The sequence below is a fragment of the Trichomycterus rosablanca genome, chromosome 7, assembly GCF_030014385.1.
Source record: "Trichomycterus rosablanca isolate fTriRos1 chromosome 7, fTriRos1.hap1, whole genome shotgun sequence".
NCBI lineage: Eukaryota > Metazoa > Chordata > Actinopteri > Siluriformes > Trichomycteridae > Trichomycterus > Trichomycterus rosablanca.
The window spans coordinates 40,279,187-40,305,021 of NC_085994.1; the positions used below are offsets into that span (position 1 = coordinate 40,279,187).

Below are 25,835 nucleotides of genomic sequence, written 5' to 3' on the forward strand. Positions count from 1 at the left end.
ATTGGTGGAGAGGAAGCGTGACGCAATCGGGCAATTAGATGCGCTAAAAGGGAGAAAAGGGGAGAAAATGCATAAATAAAAACTGCTCTGCTCTTGGGACATGGACTCCACCCAAACTCTGAGCATCTCTTGAGGTATCTGGCACCAGCTTGTTAGCAGCAGGTCCTTTAAGTCCTGTAAGGTGCCATGTGGGGCAGAAGGGTAGCTCAACACCTCTTCGTTTGTCTTGTTATGTTCCTGGAACCTGCAGTGAGGCAGGCAGGGGTGCATGATTCTGCTGATATTAGAGAGGGGGGCGAACTTGGTCTGCAACACTTTTTATGTGACATCAACATGAACGCCAGGACTCACGGTGCGCATCCTGATTCATCTCTTCTACAGCTGGGCCACGCCCACTCACCTGGTCGTCTAGTCGCGTCTGTTCAGTGCTTCTGATATAAAATATGTGTGATGTGTGAGTGCTTACATGATAAACTCTTTCTTCAAAAGTCAAAGTTTGTGCCTTTAATTCAGAATTCCTCATAGTTAAATACAGCTGCTTCCCTGTGCCCGTAGAAATAGAGTTTGACTGAACCCGTGGCCCATATTTTTGCCCATGGTTTTGGGATGTGATGTCCAATAAGCTGGTCAGACGTCCACATACAGTACATTTATATCTTTATGTGTCATATAGTGGATTTAATTAATACTACATGCTGAACAAGTACGGGAAGCAATAAAATGTCAAATATGGTTAGAATTTTGGCGTTTATAAAAGTTATTCTATTCTTTTCAATATGTTTAGCAGAGAAACGTTAATTGGACGATGTGGAATGTGCAGAAAAATCTGAATTTCTTTACCAGGGTGGCCAGATTGTAGCATAAGACTGTGGACATGCATCACATGAAATAAAACACAAAGTTCTGTCAGTCTGGAGAAGATCCTGATATTAAAAAGTTAAAAGTTTACGGTCGAATCATCTGAAACTCTCGAGTTAGTCTGTTATCATGTTTATTTTCTTTATTTTCTGATTATACATTAATTTTGTGCTACACCTTCATTAATACATGGACGTAAACAAACATTTCCTATAATATTATTCATCCATAAATAAATAAGCAGTGTTAATGCAGCCATACACCGTACACAGCATCATTTCACTAAAGTGCAACAGAGAACTGTGTGATTTCCTATTATTTTCATCAAATATTTTAAAATTATACAACAATGTTAATAACTAAATAAAACACTGAGTGTGTGAAAGAATGGAAATAATTTGAGGAAATTAAACTGAAGGACTGAAGTTCATAATAGCAATCTTACAGGAAACAGCATGAGGGAGAAGCTCGAGAAGAAACTAAAAAAAACAACTTGGTGAATCTAAACCGGAAGAAAAATGTGGAGAAGTTTCCTCATGATTATATAAAACTCAGAGAAGGAAAAGAAGTGGAGATTACAGAATCCGGTATTAATGGTGGAGGAATACACAGAGTACAGTGTGTCTATCCACCACTGTCCACCAGTGTCTGGTTCAAAAAAGCGACCGGTGGCTTCATCTCCGGCCCTGCTCAGTCAGCGAGAGCGGCGTATAAGCGGCCGGTGGGCATCAGAGCACGGAGGGACGACATCGGGGTCCCCAGCAGAAGACAAAAGTGGCTACGCTGAACTGGGAGAAAATGCAATAAAAAAGCAAAAACAGGCTGCTGGTTCACAAGCACGTAAATAAACCGGGTTTAGAGGATTTATTTTGTCCTTGTTCTCCTCCTGGCGTCCCGTCTTCATGCTCTGTGAATAAGTGCAGGAAGTGATGTCGTGACGAGAGCACCGACACTAGCAGCCGTGTGAAACCTGATTCCTGATCCGTATTTACGTCTCGATGCTGTAAAAGATAAAAATCAGTTAGAAACAAGCAGATATTTCACATTCATAAACCTCAGAGTATTAATACGGAGTTATAACAGCCACAAGATTCTGGACTGTGTCTGCAGTCATTTCTGCCCATTTAGTCAGGAGAGAATCTGTGTATATGTGTGTGTGTGTGTGTGTAGGTGTACGTGTTTGTGTGAGTATATGTCTATGTGTGTGTGTGTGTGTGTGTGTGTGTGTGTGTGTGTGTGTGTGTGTGTATGTTTGTGTGTGTGTGTGTGTGTGTGTGTATGTTTGTGTGTGTGTGTGTGTTTATGTGTTTGTGCTTATGGGTGTGTGTGTGTGTGTGTATGTTTGTGTGTGTGTGTGTGTTTATGTGTTTGTGCTTATGGGTGTGTGTGTGTGTGTGTATGTTTGTGTGTGGATGTGTGTATGTTTGTGTGTGGATGTGTGTAGGTGTATGTGTTTGTGTGAGTATATGTCTATGTGTGTGTGTGTGTGTGTATGTATGTATGTGTGTGTGTGTGTGTGTGTGTGTGTGTGTGTGTGTATGTTTGTGTGTGTGTGTGTATGCGTGTGTGTGTGTGTGTGTGTGTGTTTATGTGTTTGTGCTTATGGGTGTGTGTGTGTGTGTATGTATGTGTGTGTGTATGTTTGTGTGTGGATGTATGTATGTTTGTGTGTGGATGTGTGTAGGTGTATGTGTTTGTGTGAGTATATGTCTATGTGTGTGTGTTTATGTGTTTGTGTTAATGTGTGTGTGTGTTTATATGTGTGTATACTGTATATGTGTGTGTATGTATGTGTGTATGTGTGTGTGTTTATGTGCTTGTGCTTATGGGTGTGTGTGGATGTGTGTGTGTGTGTGTGTGTGTGTATGTTTGTGTGTGGATGTGTGTGTGTGTGTGTGTGTGTGTGTGTGTGTGTATGTGTGTGTATGTGTTTGTGCTTATGGGTGTGTGTGTATGTGTGTGTGTGTGTGTATGTTTGTGTGTGGATGTGGGTGTGTGTGTATGTGTGTGTGTGTGTGTGTATGTTTGTGTGTGGATGTGTGTGTGTGTATATGTGTGTATATATATATACAGTATATATGTGTGTATATATGTGTGTGTATATATATGTGTGTGTGTGTGTGTGTGTTTATATGTGTGTGTATATATATATATATATATATATATATATATATATATATATATGTGTGTGTATATATGTGTGTGTATATATGTGTGTGTGTGTGTGTGTGTGTGTGTGATACTGACTGTAGGCTCTTCAGATCAGTGTGTGGAAGCTTCAGTAGATCGTGCAGCAGCGTGACTCCTGACTCTCCGGGTTTGTTGTACTGTAGATTGAGTTCTCTCAGACGTGATGATGGATTTGACGTGAGAGCTGAAGCCAGAGCGACGCAGCCGGCGTGTGCTACGCTGCAGCGCTGCAGCCTGCAGAGAGAAATAAATCATTCAGCTGAACTCACATAAAAATATTAACTTTATAAACACAAAGAATTTAGGAAACATTATGAACAATAGCAACTGACTGGAAGGAGGTTCAAATTCCACCAGTGGGACATTTTAACATTAACCACACAAAGTGAAGCCATGCTGATCTTACTCCAGTTTCTCCAGTTTGCAGTGTGGATTCTCCAGTCCAGCAGAGAGCAGCGTCAATCCTGCATCCTGGATTTTGTTGTCCCACAGATAAAGTTCTCTCAGACTGGAGAAGTCTGAGCAAAGCACTGGGGACAGGGATGCACAGCTTTCCTCGAGAAGACCACACAAGGACAACCTGGACCAGAAACGAAAATACTTACAACATTCAATCATGAACATGAAGCAGGACTTGACTTTTATTACTGGCTTTTCTGGCCACGTTTATTCTCATTTTAATCAATTCCAGCAGCGTTCAGGGTTACAGTAACATCCAGAACATTTTTATGCCACAAAGTCCTAAAAACGTTTCTTTAGGATCGGATGGAAACTCTGTAAAGCCACGGACGGTAAACAGAAGATCGTTTTCTCTTCCATACTGTCCACATCGCCCGGTCTGCTTCTCCACACTGGTTCTTTTCACCCTGGCATTCAGGCTAGGTTAAGGAACCTAACGCTAAACACCCACAAAACTGAGCATCTTTACATCGGCTCCACATCTATTTCTCCCGCTAATTGCGCCCGTAACCTTGGTGTTCTTTTTGATTCCCTCCTGTCTTTTTTTAAAATATATATATACTATATATATTTTCTTTATATATATTCTCCAGCTCGTCCAATTGCCCGATTGCGTCACACTTCCTCTCCACCAATGCCGATCCCCGCTCTGATTGAGGAGAACGAAGCTAACCCACGCCCCCTCCGACACGTGGGCAGCAGCCGTATGCATCTTATCACCTACACTTTGACAAGTGCAGTGCAGCTCAGCGTTGTGTACGGAGAGACACACCCCGAGAGCTCTCTTTTCTCATCTCTGTGCAGCCAGCAGAAGTCGTAATTGCACCAGTCATGGGAGAGAGACCCCATCCGGCTTAGTCCCGCCCATATCTGAACAACAGGCCAATCGTTGTTCATGTGGCCGCTCAGAGCTTTGATACGATGTATTGGAGATCCCAGCTCTGGTTCCAGCGTGTGTTTTTACCGCTGCGCCACCTGAGCGGCGATTCCCTCCTGTCTTTTGACTACCATATCTAAATCTGCTTACTTTCATCTGCGCAATATCTCACGTCTACGTCCTCTTCTTTCCCATGATGTTGCTGAGACCTTGGTTCATGCACTTGTCACCTCCCGGCTCGATTACTGTAATTCACTCCTTTATGGGCTTCCTGCCAAAACCCTTCGCCCCCTTCAATGCATCCAAAACACTGCTACTCGGGTTTTGACTCTTTCAAAAAAATATGACCATATGACACTCCTGTTCTGGCAAAACCACACTGGCTACCCATCTCCAGACGGATTCAATATTAAATATTGGTTCTTACTTTCAAGCTCTTCATGGCTTGGCCCTGGTCTATCTATCTGATTTACTCAAACATCCCCCTCCTAACGCAGTCTTAGTCTTAGGTCTTAGGCCACCAATCTCCTGATGGTGCCCAGGTTCAGACTGTCCACTATGGGTCCACTATCCTCCCCTCTGGAATTCTCTCCCTCCTACTCCTCGTTCTCCTTCCTCCCTCTCTCATTTCAAATCTCTTCTTAAAACTCAAAACTCTTTGCTGAACATTTTTCATAGTTTCTTTATTGTCTGTTTTCCTATTATGTTTATTTTTTGTTTTTGTATTATTATATGTGTGTGTATGTGTACATATATTTCTTTTGTTTCTTCTTTATGTGCCTGTTTTTGATTTTCTGTATAGAATCTTCTCTGTGAAGCATCCTTGAGCTTGGTTAAAGGCGCTATATAAATGTAACCTATTATTATTATTATTATTATTTATTATCTAATAAAATGCTGATCTAATACACAATGCTCAAAAACGCCGGGCACAGATAAAACAGTCTGGAATAAGACAGAGTACTTGGAGCCAGTTTGTTCATAAATCATTAATTACACTCACGAGGAGCAGAAGAACCTCGTCTACAAACCCTTGAGGCTTCGGGTTCATTTATCATCCTTGCACTTTGCCATCCAGGCCTTACAGGAGCTGTCTGTGGACAACAAGTGATCCTGGTGGCCCCCAGTCTTTCTGAAGAACCATCACCGCTGACCGCACTCTGACAACACGCTGACCACGGTCCCACATGTAATCAATCTCCAAAGATCTAATGGTCGCACCACTACTATTGGTGCAGCTGTAGCCTAGTGGTTAAGGTACTGGACCCATAATCAGAAGATTGCCGGTTCAAGCCCCACCACTGTCTGGTTGCCGCTGTTGGGTCCTTAAGCAAGGCCCTTAACCCTGAATTGCTCAGATTGTATACTGTCACAGTACTGTAAGTCACTTTGGATAAAAGCGTCTGCTAAATGCCGAAAACGTAAACGTAAACTATTGTCATTATCTTAGAGTTCTTGATAGCCTGAAGAACCACAAAGCTTCCATTTATAGACACCAAAGTGCTTTTTAATGACGTTGTGGAATCCTTAGACATCCAGTTCCAGTTACTTGGGGGAGGACTGTAGATGGTCAGTCTGGAAGTTGCTAAACTCTCCTGCCTGTATGGTCAGAAGAACAAGGATCTAAGGAGACCAGTTTATCCAGTTGCCTTGATGTCCCACTATTCCATGTGACACGACTCCAGGAAGTCCTGGTTATGATCCTTCCAGATTGTTCCCAAACTTACTGGCTGTGCTAGCTGGTAGATCTACACTAATGATCCTGGGTCATCTCTGATGGCATCATAACTAACCCCCCATAATCCTTACTCCTAGACTGAAGGGGCACCAGGACCAGGTATAGGTTCTCACCTGAGGATTTCCAGTCTACAGCGTGGATTCTGTAGCCCAGCTGATAGCAGCTTCACTCCTGCGTCCAGCAGCTTGTTGTCGATCAGGTTCAGTTCCCTCAAACTGGAGGAGTTCGAACCGAGAACCGAGGAGAGAACTTCACAGCTTTCTTCTGCCAGATTGCAGCCATACAGCCTGAATAAAAACACAAAGTTCATTTCAACCTCCAGAGTTCCGATCTCAGTTCGGCTTCCGGTCAGACGCTGTGTAAGGACCCTGGTTAGTAGCCTGAGGTCCCTGTACAGAGAAGGAGGAACGTGGAGATCAGTGTGTGACTCTCCATGCAGAAGACCGGCCTCCAAGCTTCCGGTTTGTAATGCGCCACGTATAGACGCTTGTTAGGACCGCTCCCGCGACAACACACTAAAAAGTAATAAAATTAGCGACCATTTAGTTTATTTCTTTTAAAAAAAACCCCCAGTTAACTTTATTTTTTAATAAAACACGGAGAGATGTCGCGACCGCTGAGAGAAAGGTGTTTACAAAAAGCTACGCCTAATACCACACGTACTCAACCCACGTTGGAACAATCACTAGCGGCCGGCGCTAACGCAGGACGTCAAGCTAACCCTCCGCCCGATTCTAACACCGCCGCTTCGGGCAGCCCTGTTTACGACTCTGGGGGGTCTCCAAAGAGGCCTGCTACATCGGTTAGCACCGAAGCTAACCCGTCCGATGCTCCGGCGTGGTTTCAGCCAGCGCTGGAAAAATTGAAAGGCTCCCTAATTTCGGAACACACGACAGCTCTTGTTAATGCTGTACAGCCTATTAAGGACACCCTCGATTCAATTAAACAGACACTGGATGCTCACTCTGGGAGTATTAAAGCTCTGGAAGCCGCAGCTTCGGACCACAGTGACCGGATTATTCAACTGGAAATACAATGTAAGTCGCTCATTGCGAAAAATTCCACATTATCAGACAAAATTGATGACATTGAAAACCGCTCCCGACGCTCTAATTTAAGAGTTGTCGGAATTCCAGAGAACATGGAGGGCCCCGATCCGACTCGTTTCATGTCCGAACTTCTACTGGAGGTTTTCGGCTCAGATAATTTTCAACACCGGCCAATCCTGGAAAGAGCTCATCGGCTGGGTCGGTCTGCTGCGGCGGGCGGTGAGACCACCAACAGACCAAGGCTTTTTATTATGCTTTTTCACTCGTTCCAGGATAAGATGTACGTTCTCGGAAAGAGCAGAGACGGTGTGTGCTTTCGAGGTAACAATCTGAGATTCTTTCATGACTTCAGTGCGGACCTGTCCCGGCGTCGGGCCGCCTTTCGTGCAGTGAAAGCCGCGCTGTATAAAGAGGGGGCCCGATTCAGCTTACTGTACCCAGCACGGCTACGAGTGGCCCTGAAGGACGGGTATAAGCTATTCGACTCTCCAGAGGCTGCCCAAGCTTTTTTTAAAGATCATTACAATCGCTGAATCTCGGGTTTGTTGATGGAGTTCAATATTGATCTGATACTTGTATTCTTAGAGCACTTTTAAAAAAAAAGCTGTGGGTGATACTCTCAACGAGCACTCTTTTTACTTTATTTTACTATTGTGGATGGAGTTATTACACATTCAACCATGCTTTTTAATTAACACACTTGAAACGTGTTTGTAATTTTTTTGGGGCCCGGAATTTAAAAAAAAAAAAAAAAAAAAAAAAACATTGTCTGCATGATCCTTGATTGTGATCAGATTTTGTTAATTTACAGACTATGTACATCGACTTCAGGCCCTATGTTTCTTTTAATAGAGTGTCAAGGACTTAAATCTAGACATTACTGATACTGCTGGTATTGTCAACTGCGGTCGGTGACTATGCCAAGGGTTAAGATCTTTCTCCAGAAACGGATTTTGGGGGTATTTTGTGTTTGTGTTTATTTTCTTTCTTTTTTTTTATTCTCTGACATTTCTGCGGGTCGCTATATACGCTAATTCTGTTATTGGTAATATTTTCCCCTGGTGTGTTTGTTCGGGAGCGGGGATATGTTTTGGCAGTGAATAGATTAGATTCGGTTTAGTTGTAGTTAGTTGTTTCGAATGTGTGGTCGCATATTGGAAGTACGTTCACAGTGGGTTCACATTAGGGTGTTTGTTTTTATTTTTATTTATTTTTATTTTCTTTTATTTTCTTTTTATTATTATTTTTATTTTTTTATTTTTTTTATTTCTCTCCCCTCTCTATCTTTCCCCTCCTCCTCCCATCCTCTTCCCCATTCTTCCCTTCTCCCTACCTTCGTCCTCTTGCCACAAGGTTCAAAAGCCCTCAATCTTTCAGCGGTACTGTCTGGCCTCAGTTATTACTTAGGCACTATTCATTTAAAAGATGGTACAAAATCTGAGCAAATCAGTTAAATTTATTTCTTGGAATGTCAGGGGCCTACAATCCCGAAACAAGGCCATAAGAATGTTTAATCATCTTAAATCTTTGGACACGGATATTGCTTTCCTACAAGAAACTCACCTTTCTAAACTTGAGCACACCAAACTCCGTAAGCCATGGATTAATCAAGTGTTTCACTCTAACTACAATAGCAGAGCAAGGGGGGTAGCCATACTGGTCAACAAAAGAATGCATTTTATTCCCTCTAATATTATATCTGACCAAAATGGACGATATATCATAGTGGTGGGCACTCTCTTTTACACCCAAGTTGTACTGGTTAATGTATATGCTCCCAATTGGGACGATGTGGACTTTATGGATAGATTGTTGTCCATTATTCCCAATTTAAATACACACAAATTAATTTTAGGAGGTGACATTAACTGTGTAATTGATCCCACTTTGGATCGTTCAAAACAAACGTCCACTAAATTGTCTAATATGGCATCTTCGTTATCTCTCTTTGTCGAGGAAAGTGGCTGTATCGATCCATGGAGGGAGCTCCACCCCCAATTAAAATCTTTTTCTTTTTTCTCCCAGGTACACTGCTCCTTCTCCCGAATAGACTATTTCTTTATCAGCCATGAGCTTATGCAACAACTCAACCGGATCGATTATTTGGCAATAGTCATTTCTGATCATGCCCCTTTGCTAATGGAACTGACTTTTGTTCATTACCAAAGAGACCCCCCTCAATGGCGCTTTAATCCAAGCCTACTCTCCGATGAAAATTTTTGTGTTAAGATTTCCGATTCTATCCGTTTCTTCTTTGATACTAACAAATCAGATTCAGTTACCTACTCAGTGCTCTGGGAGACGCTTAAAGCGGTGATCAGGGGCGAAATAATTTCTTATGCATCACACATTAGGAAGTCCAATACGAAGAAACTTCATGAACTTTCTAATTCTATACTTTGTCTGGATGGCCAGATGTCCTCTAGTCCTACCCCTGAGTTAGTTAAAAAAAGACTAGATCTCCAGGCTGAATTTAACCTACTCTCCACCAAACACGCAGAAGCCTCCATTTTGCGGTCACAAGGATTTTTTTATGAATATGGGGAAAAAAGTGGACGGTTGTTGGCTCATCAGTTAAGGAGGCAGGAGGCTTCCAGGCTGATCCACCAAATTAAGGACACCCTCGGTAACGTAATAACCTATCCCAAGGATATTAATATGGCTTTTAAGAATTATTACTCCTCACTTTATACCTCAGAGGGTCCAGCCAATACTTTTGCCATGCACTCTTTCATGGATGGGCTAAGAGTTCCTGTGTTGGAATCTGCTCAGACTGAGGAGCTAGAACGCCCCATTACCTTAAGCGAACTATCAGATGCAATCAGATCCCTTAACAGTGGGAAATCTCCTGGACCCGATGGCTTTGGAATAGAATTTTTTAAGGAATTCAATAATTTGCTGTCTCCTGTCCTGTTGGAGGTCTTCAATGAGTCTCTAAGCAGAGGTTGTCTGCCGCCTTCCCTGTCTCAGGCCACTATTACACTCATCGCCAAAAAAGATAAAGATTCCACTCTTTGCAGTTCATACCGTCCTATAAGTTTACTTTGCAATGAACACAAAATTTTGGCCAAGATTTTGGCTAAACGTATAGAACATGTCCTGCCTTCTGTTATATCAGAAGATCAGACTGGATTTATTAAAGGAAGGCAACTGTCCTCCAACATTCGTAAACTTCTTAATGTATTATACGCCCCCCATGATTCACAAGTTCCAGAAGCAGTCATTTCTCTAGACGCAGAGAAGGCCTTCGACCGTATAGAATGGGATTATTTATTTTTAGTTCTTGGGAAGTTCGGGTTTGGAGATGTTTTAATATCTTGGATTAAACTACTTTATAAGACACCGTCAGCCCGAGTGCATACTAACTCAAACTACTCGGACTATTTCCCCCTATTTAGAGGCACACGTCAAGGATGTCCTCTATCACCATTGCTTTTTGCTCTGGCAATAGAACCCCTCTCAATCGCTATTAAATCGACCCCTAATATACGGGGAGTAACGCGATATGGAATCGAAAACAAAGTCTCTCTCTATGCTGACGACCTCCTGATTTATGTAAACAACCCCATTACAGCTATCCCAGACATTGCTGCCATTTTAAAAGAATTTGGATCCTTCTCTGGTTATAAACTCAATCTTTCAAAAAGTGAGTTTTACCCAATAAACACAGCAGCTCTCACAATAGTACAAAAGGACATCCCCTTTAATCTTGCAACAAACGGCTTTAAGTATCTAGGTGTTAACATTACTTGTAAAATGTCTCACCTTCAAGAAGTTAATTTCTCTCCCTTAGTTGCTAAAGTAAATAATGACTTTCAGAGGTGGAATAGTCTTCCCCTTTCTCTAGCAGGAAGGGTGCAGTGTATTAAGATGAATGTTCTCCCGAAATTTTTATTTTTATTCCAATGTCTTCCGATTTTTTTGCCCAAATCCTTCTTTTCATCTTTGGATAAGGCTATGACTAGTTTTATTTGGGGGGGTAAGGTCCCACGTATTAGGAGAGGGATCCTTCAGGGCTCCCGTTCTTCTGGTGGTTTAGCCCTTCCCAACCTTTTATTTTATTACTTCGCAGCTAACATACAGAAAATAGCCCTCTGGCTTAGACACCCTCTCATAGATTGGTGTAACATGGAATCCCTTTCTTGCCATTCAACCTCTGTTCGTGCTTTGGTCTTCTCCTCCCTTCCCATTTCTCCTTCCCGGTTTTCCAACAACCCGTTAGTCATATCCTCCCTAAAGATTTGGATCCAATTTCGTAAGATGTTTAAATTTACTAAAGCTTCTATATTAAGTCCCATTTGTAAGAACCACCTGTTCAAGCCAGCAGCTTTGGACTCTAAATTCAGGGTTTGGGAACGGTCTGGAATTGGTACATTTAGAGATCTTTATGAGAATGTATTCTGTAGCTTTGACACATTAAGTATAAAGTTTGGTCTCCCCAGAACTGATATGTTTCGCTTCCTTCAGGTTCGTCACTGTGCGGAGGCCCTTTTTCCTACATTTCCAGACTGTCCTCCATCTCTTCCCTGGGAAGATCTCTTCACCTTGCATATGGAGAAAGGAGCCATCTCGGCTTTGTATAACAAAATTCTCTCATTGAGTATAACGGTGTGTTCTGATGCAAAGGCTAAATGGGAGGAGGAGCTGGGTTTTGAGTTGCAGGATGATTGGTGGGTGGGTGCTCTGGCTAGGATTAATTCCTCATCCTCTTGCCCTAGACTGAATTTGATGCAATTAAAGGTCGTACACAGAGCTCATTTATGTAATGCCAAATTGGCCCAAATTTATCCAGATGTAAAACCCAATTGTCCCCGTTGCAATGCTGACCCAGCGACACTCTATCATATGTTCTGGTCATGTCACAAACTGAGAGCATTTTGGGATTTTGTGTGCTCCTCCCTCTCTTCAGTGTTTAATAAACGGTTAAATCAATGCCCTCAATTGGCTATATTTGGCGTACCTTCCGACATATCCCAATGGAACTTTCGAGAATTGGATAGTATAGCATTCTCTCTCCTGTTGGCAAGAAGACGAATACTTATTAGTTGGAAGTCTAAGTTCCCCCCTTCTTATTCACTTTGGCTGAAGGATGTTATGTTTTTTCTACACCTTGAGAAGATAAAGTTTAGTCTGAGGGGTTCAACAGACAACTTTTATAGGTGCTGGTCTCCCTTTATAGCGTTCTTCAAATCCCTTCCACGGCTTCCTCCAGAGGACTCGGGTAACCTTACTTCCTAACCCCCCCCCCCCCCCCCCCCCCTTTATTTTTTTTATTTTTTTATTTTTTTATTTTTTTTATTACTCTTTATTTATTTTATTTATTTATTTATTTATCTATTACTTAATTATATTTCTAACTCTCTTTTATTATTATTATTTTGTGGGTGCTTTTTATTTTATTTTTTTTGTTACATAGTTGCAATGTTTGCATGTTTGTAATATATTTGTTGTCTGACTTATATGTTGTTAAACTTTAAAAACCAATAAAAAAGATATATGAATGTAACCAAAGTGTAAAACATGACATTAAAATCCTAATAAACAAACAAACAAACAGAAAAAAAAAGAAAAAAAAAAAAAAAAAAGAAAAAAAAAAAAAAAAAAAAAGAAGACCGGCCTCCACGCGCCAAATCCACAGAAGTACGGTCGAATAGAAAGGGGTAGTTGGACCACGCACATGTCGGAGGCAAATATGCCCTCCTCAGACGCTAGAATCATTATTTGTCTCATTTATTCCTGATCAGAACTGTTTCTCTGATAAATATCCTTAAAAGTTGAGTTTACATAAACTTTGAATGAAATCCTGTCCTCAGAATAATAACAAATGTGTGATAAATGTGTTCCTGCTGTATAAATACTCTTCAGAAATCGATTCTAATACCAACAGCTTGGTTAAACACCTTCATCCAGGCGCTGTTTACCTTCTGGCTGCATAAGAAAACGTCGACTTTGGTCAACGCTGTCAAATCACAAGGATTTCCAATCAAGTCAAGTCAAATTTATATGTATAGCGCTTCTTACAATAGACGTCGTCTTAAAGCAACTTCACAGAATCCAGGACCGACAGACTAAAAACCCTGTTGAGCAGATGGGGGAGACAGTGGCGAGGAAAAACTCAGAAAGGAACCTTGAGAGGAACCAGACTAGCAGGAACCTCCGTCCTCCTCAGGTGGCCTGGAAAATAATTTAAATAAATATGATTTATAATCCAGTGTTCTCCCCAAAGGACCAGTATGACTGCATGTTTTTATCCAGGACCAACCAGGCAGGAGAGTCACTTGGTACAACGTATCAGGTATCAGCTGTCAGGTGGTTAGCAAACCATGACTAACTGATTAAACAGGTGGAATCAGGTGTGGTTGGAACAAAAACCTGCACCCATGTCGGCTCTTAGTGCTCTTTGTGGATAAGACTGGAAACCAGTACCAAACGCTCTCAGACGTCCATGCCCTTTTGTAGTGAGGATTCTGAGGTCTCTACACAGACGTATTTTATGTCATTCTACACTCCCAAGAAGAGGGCGTGTCTAAATTCTTAGATCCTATAAAATGCTCTTACTGAGGCGCCTTAATTCTGAGTGAAATATCAATCTGACTGAATGAATCTGGCTCTTCCTCGGCGCTGAGGGCAATCCCAGCATTCAGTGCGGCACGACTTTTCTCACAAAAAATTACAAACATGGCGGACGAATAAATGTGGAGCAACCAACGAAGTTCCTTTCAAATGTAAATAAACTCTCATTGATGTTTAATTTGTATAAAGGTGTATTTATACAGTCACTGAATTGCCCTGTAGGTGAATGTGTGTGTGTGTGTGTGTGTCTGCCTGCCCTAAGATGGACTGGCGCCCCGTCCAGGGTGTTACTGTGTGCCTTGCGCCCATTGAAAAGCTGGGATAGGCTCCAGTACCCCCCCCCCCCGACTCTAATTGGATAAGTGGTTAAGACAGTGAGTGAGTGAGTGAGTGAGTGTATTTATACAAGTGTTGTTTATTTGTAAATTCAGGGTACACGGAGGGAGACGTTAGTTGGCGTGTTAGTGGGTTAAATGGCCTGAGGCTAACTGTGTTAGCTAAGTAAGCTAAAACAGCAGTGACATAATAGTGGTGCGTCTAAATAATCTGCCTTATGAGCTCCATGTCGCATTAGAACCCTCTCAACTAAGGCCGCTTACTAAGTTTCAGACTGACCCTTAAAGTGGGAGACTGTGTATTATAACAAAAGTCTTACTGGTGTTAAGCCAGAATAAATTTACAAGTAGACACCTTACACTTAAAGAAACTCACACTGGACTGTGCGATTAAATGGTAATAGTGGAAAGCTGTTTGGAAATGGACGCTACAATTAAAATACGACGCCTCATGGGTACAAAGCCTGGTCTCGTGTATAATCTACATTTAAAGTAGGAAGTTTGGGGTGAGGCTTTATGCAAATGAGCGTCAGTAGTCAATGCCTGTGCAGACTGATGCAATTCATTAAAATGAGGTCAGTTCTTTAACATAGAAAGCTTGGTGTGAAGGAGAAGCAGATCTTGGTACTTGGAGCTTTATTATTAAAAATCTGTACATTTACCTGTACGGTTGTTATCAGATCCAGCATACGGCTCTGTAAATATTGCAGATCTCACCTCAGTATCTCCAGATTACAGCACGGATTCTCCCGTTCAGGAAAAAGCAGCTCGACTCCTGAATCCTGCAGGTCGTTGTTACTCAGGTCGAGCTCTCTGAGTCTGGAGGATTTCAAACTGAGAACCGAAGATAGAGCTGCACAGCTTTCTGCTGTCAGACCACACAGATCCAGCCTGGTCGGAAATAATCAGACATCAGAATGAAGGAGAATGGTTGGTCTTTCTTCTTTAACTGGTGACCACAATCATACAATCTACAGACCCCTACAATCTTCTAGTGAGAGCTACAAGGTGGAGTAAGAAGTTGAATTCGTTTCCCATAAAAGGTTGGCATCAGCTATTCTGGGTTACCTGGAATCAGGCTGCTGACCTGCATGAAGAATCCAACTAACCACCAAGTGAAAACCCTCAACAGCTCAACCCTTTATTTACCCAAGTGTCCAGTCGATCTAAGGCCAGCAAGTACAAGTTCCTCCCAATCAAGACTTTCCATTGGTCAACGTCAATCTCAACATCAGCCCTGAAGTATCCCAGAAGAACTCAAGAGACCCAGGCTTCATTCAAGCTAAATCATGTGGCCTTAGAAGGATATCATCACATCCATACAGGACCTTACTCATAAGGAGTAGTAGTCTCCAGAGTAGGAGAAAGACCACCAGCCAGTTTAAACGTATCCGGCCATGTGGACAATCCACAGTTTTTAAGTGCCAAGGTCTAAAACTGTCTGGCACGTGCCTGCAACCTGATGGGCATGATACCTGAACTGGGTAGGTCCACTCAATAGTGCCAGATCACCAGCCACTCACCTTCAAACACCTCAACCCTGGCTGCAGGGGTGAGACCCTGTTCTCCACCCTACTCCATTCAGGGTACAGGTCTGCACCTCTATCAGGGGTCTGACTTCTAAAGGAGACTTTAACAAGAAGCATTAAGCTCCTCCTGGTGTTGCACAATCAGTGGAACATGAACAGGACGGTCAGGAACTTCATGGACAGAAAATAGAGAAGTATAAGCACAGTGAAAACCCAATGACCACACCTCAGTATCTCCAGGCGACTATTTGGATCCTTCAGTTCAGCAGAGAGCAGCTTCACTCCTGCATCCAGCAGGTCGTTGTTACTCAGGTCCAGCGTTCTCAGTCTGGAGGATTTCAAACTGAGAACCGAAGATAGAGCTGCACAGCTTTCTTCTGTCAGACCACAGCAGCACAACCTGGAAAAATATCAGTGAGGATTTAAAGAACTTCACTTATTCAAGACCTGAAGTATCTCATAGTGTAGCAGTTCCAGACCTTTACTGGCAACTGAAGTGATGTTAGAGTAACTCCAATGGCCTGCGAAGGCTTTCCACATTACGGGTCTGTTTCAAAACCTAGTGAGCTTCCTCGCTGACCACTGCCTACCTGGGCATCTTCCTAAGTAAAGTGGAGTCTAACTGACCTCGAACTTCAGAAGGCAGATTACTGAGACACTCTAGTAGGTAGAATTGGCTTAATGGCTGAGGAAGCACACAGAGCTCCTTGATATTTGGTCAGAATATCAGTCAGAATAAGGCGTCTCAGTAGGCAGCATTTTAAGGCGTCTGGGATTTGAGACAGGCTTCTTCTCTGGAGCGTAGGATGAGATCACTGGGTTTTAAGAAGGAGACCTGGATTGCACATGAAGGTGTTTAAGGGTTTGTGAGCAGGCCACTGGAGTTCTTACACACCAGACTCGTCAAATCATGTCTTTATGGACCTTGCTGTGTGAACAGGGGCACAGTCATGCTTAAAACGGGAAAGAGCCTTCCCTAAACTGTTGCCAAACGTTCAAAGCTTAGATGTATTTTTTGTAATTCATTCATTTTACCTGAGTATCTCCAGGTTACAGTCTGGACTCTCCAGTCCAGCAGAGAGCAGCTTCACTCCTGAATCCTGCACTTTATTACCGCTCAGGTCCAGATCTTTCACTCTGGTGGAGCAGGAACAGAGAACTAAAGACAGAGCGGCACAGCTTTCCTCCTGGAGATCACACCAACACAACCTGGTGGAGCAAAGTACAACCGAACAACAACACTGTAAACTCTTACGTGTGAATCTCAACCAGGAATGGGAAACCTTCTCGGCAAAGAGCGGGAGCTGGTGGAAATCTGGAGTACCTCCTACTTGGTGGAACTCATCCAGGACCTGGATGACTTGCTATGACAGAGGTCATCTGTCCATGAGCAAAATATAAGGAGACGCAAAGCAGGTTTAGCATCTGAACATCTGTTTTAAAAACTGTATTTGTAGAAAACAGTAGAAGTACTTACTTAACCTTTCTGGAGGCTTTGACCACCGGTAGCAGCTTCTGAAGACCTTCTTCTGATGGATCATATTTATTTAGATCAAAATCATCCAGGTTGTCCTCAGAGTTTAGCAGCACGAACACCAGAGCCAACCAGTGAGCAGAAGAAAGTCTGGTTTCCTTGTGAAGATGATTCCTTAAGAAGGTCTGGACGTCCTGCACTAAAGAGCGATCATTCAGTTCGTTCAGACAGTGGAACAGATCGATGGATTGTTCTGGAGATAGATTCTCCCTGATCTTCTCCTTGATGTACGTAACCGTTTCCTCTCTGTTGTGTAAACTCGTCCTTTTTTGCGTCAGTAGGTCTTGTAGAGTCTCACTGGTCTTCAGCGAGAGACCCAGAAGGAATCTAAGGAAAAGATCCATGTTTCCACTTGCACTCTGTAAGGCCTGGTCTACTGCAATATTTAGGAACTCTGAGAGGTTTGACTCGTTAGAAGAACTACGAAGGAACGCATACAGAGCTGCCAGGAACTCCTGAAGGCTCAGATGAACGAAGCTAAAGACCTTCCTCAGGTCCAGCTTAAACTCCTCTTTAAAGATACGAGCGTACACTCCTGAGTACACTGATCGTTCTCCGACATCAATGCCACATTCATTCAGGTCCTCCTCGAAGAACATCAGGTTTCCTTTCTCCAGCTGTTGGAAAGCCAGCTTTCCTAGAGCTAGAATCATCTCTGTGGTCTGGTGGGCATCCATACTGCAGTTCTTATGGTTCTTTCGGTTCTTGTGTTTGAGCAGAACGATCAGGAAGTGGGTGAACATCTGAGTCAAAGTTTTGGGGAGCTCCACAATCTCTGCTTGACCCAGCAAGCTCTGTAGAACGGTGGCGGAAATCCAGCAGAAGATTGGTATGTTGCATTGAATATTGAAGTTCCTAGAAGATCTCAAGTGGTTGATGATTTTGCTGGCCAAGTTCTCATCACCAATTGTCTTTCTAAAGTATTCTTCTTTCTGAGGGTCGTTAAACCCTCGCAGCTCTGTTACCTGGTCTACAAACTCTGGAGGGATCTGATTGGCTGCTCCTGGTCGAGAGGTGATCCAGACTAGAACAGAAGGAAGCAGGTTCCCCTGGATGAGGTTCGTAAAGAGCGCATCCACCGAGACTGGTTCGGTTACGTCGCAAACGATCGGATTGTTCCCGAAGTTAAGTGGAAGGGGACACTCGTCCAGACCATCGAAGATGAACACGACTCTGTGGGTCTCACAGTCTATCGATTGCAGTTCCTTCATTTCTGGAGTGAACGTGTGAAGAAGATTCATCAGGCTCAGAGTCTCATCCTTAACCAGGTTCAGCTTCCTAAAAGGAAGCGGGAGCATGAACAGGACGTCCTGGTTGGCTCTTCCTGCAGCCCAGTCCAGAACAAACTTCTGCACCGAGACCGTTTTTCCAATTCCGGCCATTCCTTCAGTCAGAACCATTCTGATGGACTCGTCTTTGAAGAGGTCGTTGTGTTTAATCGTCTTCTCCGGCGCTGCTGCAGTTCTGATCAGTCCGACCTCGCGATCGTTATGGACGTCTTCTGCATATCGTTCTATGATGTAGAGCTCTGTGTGGATCTCTGAGCTTCCTTCAATAATTCCGTCACATCTCTGGCTCAGTTTGGATCTGAGGTTTTCCCGACACTCCGAGAGCAGCTCCATCTCTAAAGAAGGAAATCATGTGATAGAAACGCTTTTTTATACTTTATTAACAATTCATCCTGTAACCCGTGTGTTTAATAAGTGACTTTTGGAGTTGAACAGTGTGACAAGCAACCGAGCCAAAACACACAAATAAATCCTGAGCTGAATGATCTGTAAAGTAAAACATATCTGGGTCTGGAGTGGCTGAGTCAGAGCTCCGATCTGAACCTAATTAAGATGGTGCAACCCTTCTACCGAAAATCCTAGAACGGTCTCTAGTTCTTCCTGATCAGAGCTGCTTTTACCAGTCATTCAATCTTAAAACACCAAAATCCAGCTTATTTCAAAAGGGGTTCACAAACTTGTTCTCGTAACTTCTTGTAATCGAATGGCCGCAGAATGTACAGTAGAGTCCGCAGTTCTCCCTAATAAGAGTCGTGCCCTTTTGTGCGCCCTAATTTGGTCAGCGGAGGAAATGCTGATGCGCTCCAGGTGGAAGGTTTTCTATAAATATCACGGCTTCTTCATGTCCTATTTGTCTTCTCTTGATGTCTGGTCCACTCTGGTTTTTCGTTTACTTGTTTTCTGGGAACTCGGCCTGGTGGGACGCACCGGAAGAAAGGCGCCCCATTTGTGCCACACCATCCCTGTTTCCTGGGGTGATACACGCCCGTAAAACCACCTGGTGTGCAGAAGAAGCACAGGTAACATGGTCTGAGTGTCTACCTGTTAAGTTCCCTTACTGATGTCCTTCCGAGAGCTAGATTTGTCACAGACAGCCAGTTCTCATTTCTGCACTATCCCTTTCCTGTCCGCTTCTTCCGTTGTGGGTTGCGGACATTGTATTTTGTTCCATTATTCCTTTGTTACTTTATATATTTATTAAATAGGCGCTTTATTTTTTTTGAAAATCTCCTTATTTAGTTCATGTCTTAGCCACTTTATTATTTTACCTTGGATTGAAAATCTGTACAGGGGTTTTTATGTGGGGATTCACCTCGCTCTCTATCAAGGTGCGTCCTTTCCCATTACACTTGTTCGCTGGCCCATATTTATTACACTGATTCTACACTGATTACATTATCCATCCATCCGTTCGTCCAACTATTCAACCATCCAACCCATCCACTCATTTATTCAACCCATCCATCCACCCACCCATCCATCTATCCACCCATTCAACCCATCCACTCATTTATTTAACCCCTATCCATCTATCCATCCATCCGTCCGTCCATCTGTTCAACCATTCAACCCATCCACTCATTTATTCTACCCATCTATCCACCCAAAATCCATCCACCCACCCATCCACCAACCCATCCATCCATCCACCCATCCATCCACCCATCCATCCACCCATCCATCCACCCATCCTTCCATCTATCTAACCATCCATCCATTCAACCATTCAACCCATCCATCCAACCATCCATCCATTCAACCCATCCATCCATCCATCCATCCATGTCACATATTCAACTCAAATTGTCAAATATTAACATTTAAACAAAAAATTTAAAATAAATAAATAAACATACATATACAGTGAATAAAGACATTAAAGGATCTACAGTAAATCTCCTGTCGTTCTGGACCGTTCTGACCATGTGCACCATTGTGACCAAATGGACGCTCAGGTTTTAGAGGGTAGTCATTATGTTTCGGCTCATCAAAATCATGAGACACTTTACAAAACTGACATTCTGACTAAGTAATAATACTTTAACTTGGTCAGAGTCCGTGTGGGAGCAAAGCCCGTGGTGCAGAGACAGTTAGGAATAAACTCTGGACTAAATTAAACTAAATGCTTCAATTTAAAACTTTACGTTTTTATTCATTAAAAACACAGAAAACACACAAATACACAATATTTACATCACATACAGCCACAGACGGTTCCTCAGACGTCAGGTTCTGGTCCTGACAGACCCGGGTGTGTCTGTATGAACTGGTTCCAGTCAGTTCAGATCACAGATCATGATACAAAGTTCAGTAACATTTTAAAACCTTCCACACCAGCACATCCATCGTCTAAGCTCCTATCTGTATACTTTTGACTCTCTTCTAAAAAATATACTTGTAGATGAAACTGTCATCAGTATAAAATGATGAATAAATAAAATTTGAAATGTAAACACTCACTGTGATGTTGGGCTCTTCGTGCCGGATGGTGAAACACAGATCAGTTTCATTTTGCCTGAAAGAGGTTTAAACATCAGCAGCAAAGGGTGGGACAGGAAACACACACACACACACAGACACACACACACACACACTGAACTTAATCATCTTCCGCATTTCAGACAAGCAGCACCTTAAAGTTTCTATAGGAACACTAGGGATGATCTAAGGAAAATTATGGTGGGAATGTGCTTTTAAAGACCCTAACCCTAACCCTATCAAACCATCACACAGATCATCACACTATCAGACAGTGACAAATCAGACCATCATCACACTATCAGACCATCATCACACTATTAGATCATCACACTATCAGATTATCACACTATTAGATCATCACACTATCAGATTATCACACTAACAGATCATCACACTATCAGATTATCATACTATTAGATCATCACACTATCAGATCATCACACTATTAGATCATCACACTATTAGACTATCACACTATCAGATCATCACACTATTAGACCATCACACTATTAGATCATCACACTATTAGACCATCATTCTATCAGATCATCACACAATTAGATCATCACACTATTAGACCATCATTCTATCAGATCATCACACTATTAGATCATCACACTATTAGATCATCACACTATCAGATCATCACACTTAGATCATCACACTATTAGATCATCACGCTATTAGACCATCACACTATCAGATCATCACACTTAGATCATCACACTATCAGATCATCACACTATTAGACCATCACACTATTAGATCATCACACTTAGATCATCACACTATCAGATCATCACACTATTAGATCATCACACTATCAGATCATCACACTATCAGATCATCCCACTATTAGACCATCACACTATCAGATCATCACACTTAGATCATCACACTATTAGATCATCACACTATTAGACCATCACACTATCAGATCATCACACTATCAGACCATCACACTATCAGATCATCACACTATTAGACCATCACACTATTAGATCATCACACTTAGATCATCACACTATCAGATCATCACACTATTAGACCATCACACTATTAGATCATCACACTATCAGACCATCACACTATCAGATCATCCCACTATTAGACCATCACACTATTAGATCATCACACTATCAGATCATCACACTATCAGATCATCCCACTATTAGACCATCACACTATCAGATCATCACACTTAGACCATCACACTATTAGATCATCACACTATCAGACCATCACACTATCAGATCATCACACTATCAGACCATCACACTATTACATCATCACACTATTAGCTACTCACACTATCAGACAGTGGAAAATCAGATCATCACACTATCACACCCACCCACATTTATTATTGTTATTAGTTAATCATTCGTCCTGATTCATTTATTTACGTTCAAAGGTTGTGTAAATAAAATTATTACTTCAGTTACTGAAACATGAATCTAATCGTTTTATTGATGAAAATAAATCGCTGCTCTTATTTTTAAATACATTTAAATTTAACTTCCTTGTTCAGTAAATACGTCACAATGTTTTTGACTTTATAATTTTCTGATGTAAATAAACGAATCGGGACTGAAGCACAATAAACTGGTTCTTATTACTGGTTTCATTATGGAACACTGGTTCTGTTCGCTTAAACAAAACCGTATGAATAGTTTAGGGAAGTACTCGATCAGACTGTTACTACATTTAAACTGAAGGGAAGAAAAAAAAACGCAGGAGGGAAGAATCGGAACTCCTCATGTTTGTTCATCTCACATATTCAGTTTTGAACCACAATTTCAATAAAACTAAATAAAATTAAACAGCAAATAATAATCACATTAAAGGGTTTTATTATTAGCGAAATTATTCACACCGAGTTTGTTTTGTTTTTGTTTTTAGTTTTATACTGATGCACTTTTAGGGTTTACCGGCAGATGGCAGCACAATTACACACACACACACACACACACACATATACACACACACACACACACACACATATACGTATATACACACACACACACACACACACACAAAATCTAAATCAATTCATTATTATCTATTTTATATTAAAAACACAGTTTTAAAGGAAATAAAAGTAAAGCTGCAGGAATTTATTTCACTGTAAATGACGTCACATGATGGAATGATGATCAGACTGATGAAACCTCTGTCCAGGTCCTCCTGGTTCCTCCATTCCTCAGAGAACATTTAGAGAAATGACCGACTGATGCAGATGCGCAACTGTTTGAGGAGGGCCTGGGGTTTGTTACTGTGTTTTGTGATGCACCAGTAGATTTAATGGGAACGATGAGTTAGTGAAGCTCTGGGGAGCTCAGGAGGTACCACAAGTTCTTAGGTTCGAGTCTCAGAGGTGGTACAGACCCGGCTGGCGTCAGATGGGTGTGTCTGAGACGAGGGAGGTTAAAGTGTGACCTCTGGTGTAAATACCACATATTTTTAGTCATGTATTAGCTTCACATAATCCAATACTGGGAATACTGGGAATACTGGGATTAATGGGAGATTTAGAAATTAAACTGTAAGTGTTTATCTTCATAATGAACCTGCCTGGAGGAGGAGGAGAACTGCTGTTGGGCCCTTAAGCAAGGCCCTTAACCCTCACTTGCTCAGACTGTATACTGTACAGTACAATCGTTGGCATCGAACACTCCAGGTGTTTGGTGGAGAAATCAAATCATCACAAATGCACACAGTGGCCTCACAGCAAGAAGGTCCTGGGTTTGATGCCTAGATGGAGCGGTCTGGGTCCTTTCTGTGTGGAGTTTGCATGTTCTCCACGTGTCCGTGTGGGTTTCTTCTGGGTGTTCCGGTTTCCTCCCACAGTACAAAGACTTGCAGTCAGGTTAATTAGATGTGTGTGTGTGTGTGTGTGGGTCCAGCAGCCGCCCAATCATCACTGTAAAGTATGGTGAAGAGGTTCTGATGTTTTGGGGTTGATTTGCTACTGTTTTGGAGATTTGACATAAAAGGCTGTAACTGGAACTCCAATCAGAATGAAAATGACCAGATGAGCACGTAATGAAGACTGATCCCTGATCTAACGTGATCCCTGATCTAACGTAGTCTCAGATCTAACGTGATCCCTGATCTAACATGATCCCTAATCTAACATGATCCCTGATATGACGTGATCCCTGATCTAATGCGATTCCTGATCTAACATGATCCCTGATATGACGTGATCCCTGATATAATGTGATCTCTGATCTAACATGATCCCTGATCTAACGTGATCCCTGATCTAATGTAATCTCTGATCTGATCTAACGTAATCTCAGATCTAACGTGATCTCAGATCTAATGTGATCTCAGATCTAACGTGATCTCAGATCTAACGTGATCCCTGATCTAACATGCTTTAAAGAGAAAAGTCTGGAGGATCTGGAGAGGTTCTGAAAAGAGGAGTGGATCTCAGATTCCTTGCTGTGGATTCTCTAATAGCAATCATCATTACAAGAGAAGACTCAGTGCTCAGAACTCCAGGATCCTCGTTCACAAAGGCTGAATGTAAGAGACTGCTGGGGGTGAACGAGGAGGGGGTGAATATTTTTACTGTATATGAAAATGATGTAAAACCCGCCTTCTTCAACGTGACACATTCAACCCTCCTCCAATAAATCACACTCACACACACTCACACACACTCACACACACACACACACACACACACGTGCAGTGTAAGCACTAATGTAAGTGCAGAAGCAGGAGCGTCAGTGTGAGATCGGACAGCCATGAGCGCACACGATTCGCGCCGAGCTCCAGCGCCGGAGTGACTGCAGGATGGAGACGGGCGACAACCAGACCCGCACCAACGGCACCGGGGGGGTCCAGGAGAGCCGCACCAACCTGACCTACCAATTCGTCACCTCCTTCCTCCTGGCGGCTTTGATCCTGTTCGCCGTCCTGGGGAACGCCTGCGTGATCACAGCCATCGCTTTAGAGCGTTCCCTGCAGAACGTGGCTAATTATTTAATTGGATCGTTAGCGGTGACGGACCTGATGGTTTCGGTTCTGGTTCTGCCCATGGCCGCTCTCTACCAGGTCCTGGATAAGTGGACGTTGGGTCAGGAGATCTGCGACCTGTTTATTTCTCTGGACGTCCTCTGCTGCACCTCGTCCATCCTTCACCTGTGCGCCATCGCTCTCGACCGCTACTGGACCATCACCGATCCCATCGACTACATGAACAAGCGGACCCCCAGGCGCGCCGCCGTGCTCATCAGCCTGACCTGGGTGGTCGGGTTCTCCATCTCCATCCCGCCCATGCTGGGCTGGCGTACGGCGGAGGACCGGTCCGACCCGGACGCCTGCTCCATCAGCCAGGACCCGGCGTACACCGTGTACTCCACGTTCGGCGCGTTTTACCTCCCGCTCATCATCATGCTCGTCCTGTACGGACGCATCTTCCGGGCCGCCAGGTTCCGGATCCGGAAGAACATGGGGAGGCGAGGGAGGATTTCCGCCAGGATCGCGGACGACGAGTTCAGCATCACGGTCAACGGGACCGAACACAACAAGAAGGACACGGTGGAGCTGAAGGGTTCCAAACTTCACATCCTGCCGCTGTCCTGCCACAAGTCTCCGATCCCGGAGCAGAAGAACGGGAGAAGTTTAGAAGCCAGAAGAAAAGCCGCCATGGGACGGGAGCGCCGGGCGGTAAAGACTCTGGGCATCATCATGGGCACGTTCATCCTGTGCTGGCTGCCGTTTTTCACCGTGGCGCTCGTGCTGCCCTTCTGCAAGTCCAGATGTTTCATGCCCAAGTGGCTCGGAGACGTGATCAACTGGCTCGGCTACTCCAACTCGCTCCTGAACCCGGTCATCTACGCCTACTTCAACAAGGACTTCCAGAACGCCTTCAAAAAGATCCTTAGGTGTAAATGCATCCGCCGGTGA

The 25,835-nt window shown here is 43.0% G+C and overlaps 2 protein-coding genes across 2 annotated transcripts; one reads left to right on the plus strand and one right to left on the minus strand.

The window, feature by feature from the left end:
* Window positions 1-982: 982 nt before the first annotated feature.
* LOC134317502 (NACHT, LRR and PYD domains-containing protein 12-like) lies at window positions 983-18,764 on the minus strand. Its single transcript, XM_062998202.1, has 8 exons — window positions 17,086-18,764; window positions 16,644-16,817; window positions 15,835-16,008; window positions 14,797-14,970; window positions 6,236-6,409; window positions 3,455-3,628; window positions 3,106-3,282; window positions 983-1,859 (listed from the first exon to the last, which is right to left on the minus strand). Exons 1-8 carry the CDS (start codon window positions 18,762-18,764, stop codon window positions 1,847-1,849), a joined length of 2,739 nt encoding a protein of 912 aa, XP_062854272.1. The 3' UTR covers window positions 983-1,846.
* A 5,955-nt stretch (window positions 18,765-24,719) lies between these two features.
* Window positions 24,720-25,835, plus strand: htr1aa (5-hydroxytryptamine (serotonin) receptor 1A a). Its single transcript, XM_062998203.1, has one exon. It carries the CDS (start codon window positions 24,720-24,722, stop codon window positions 25,833-25,835), a length of 1,116 nt encoding a protein of 371 aa, XP_062854273.1.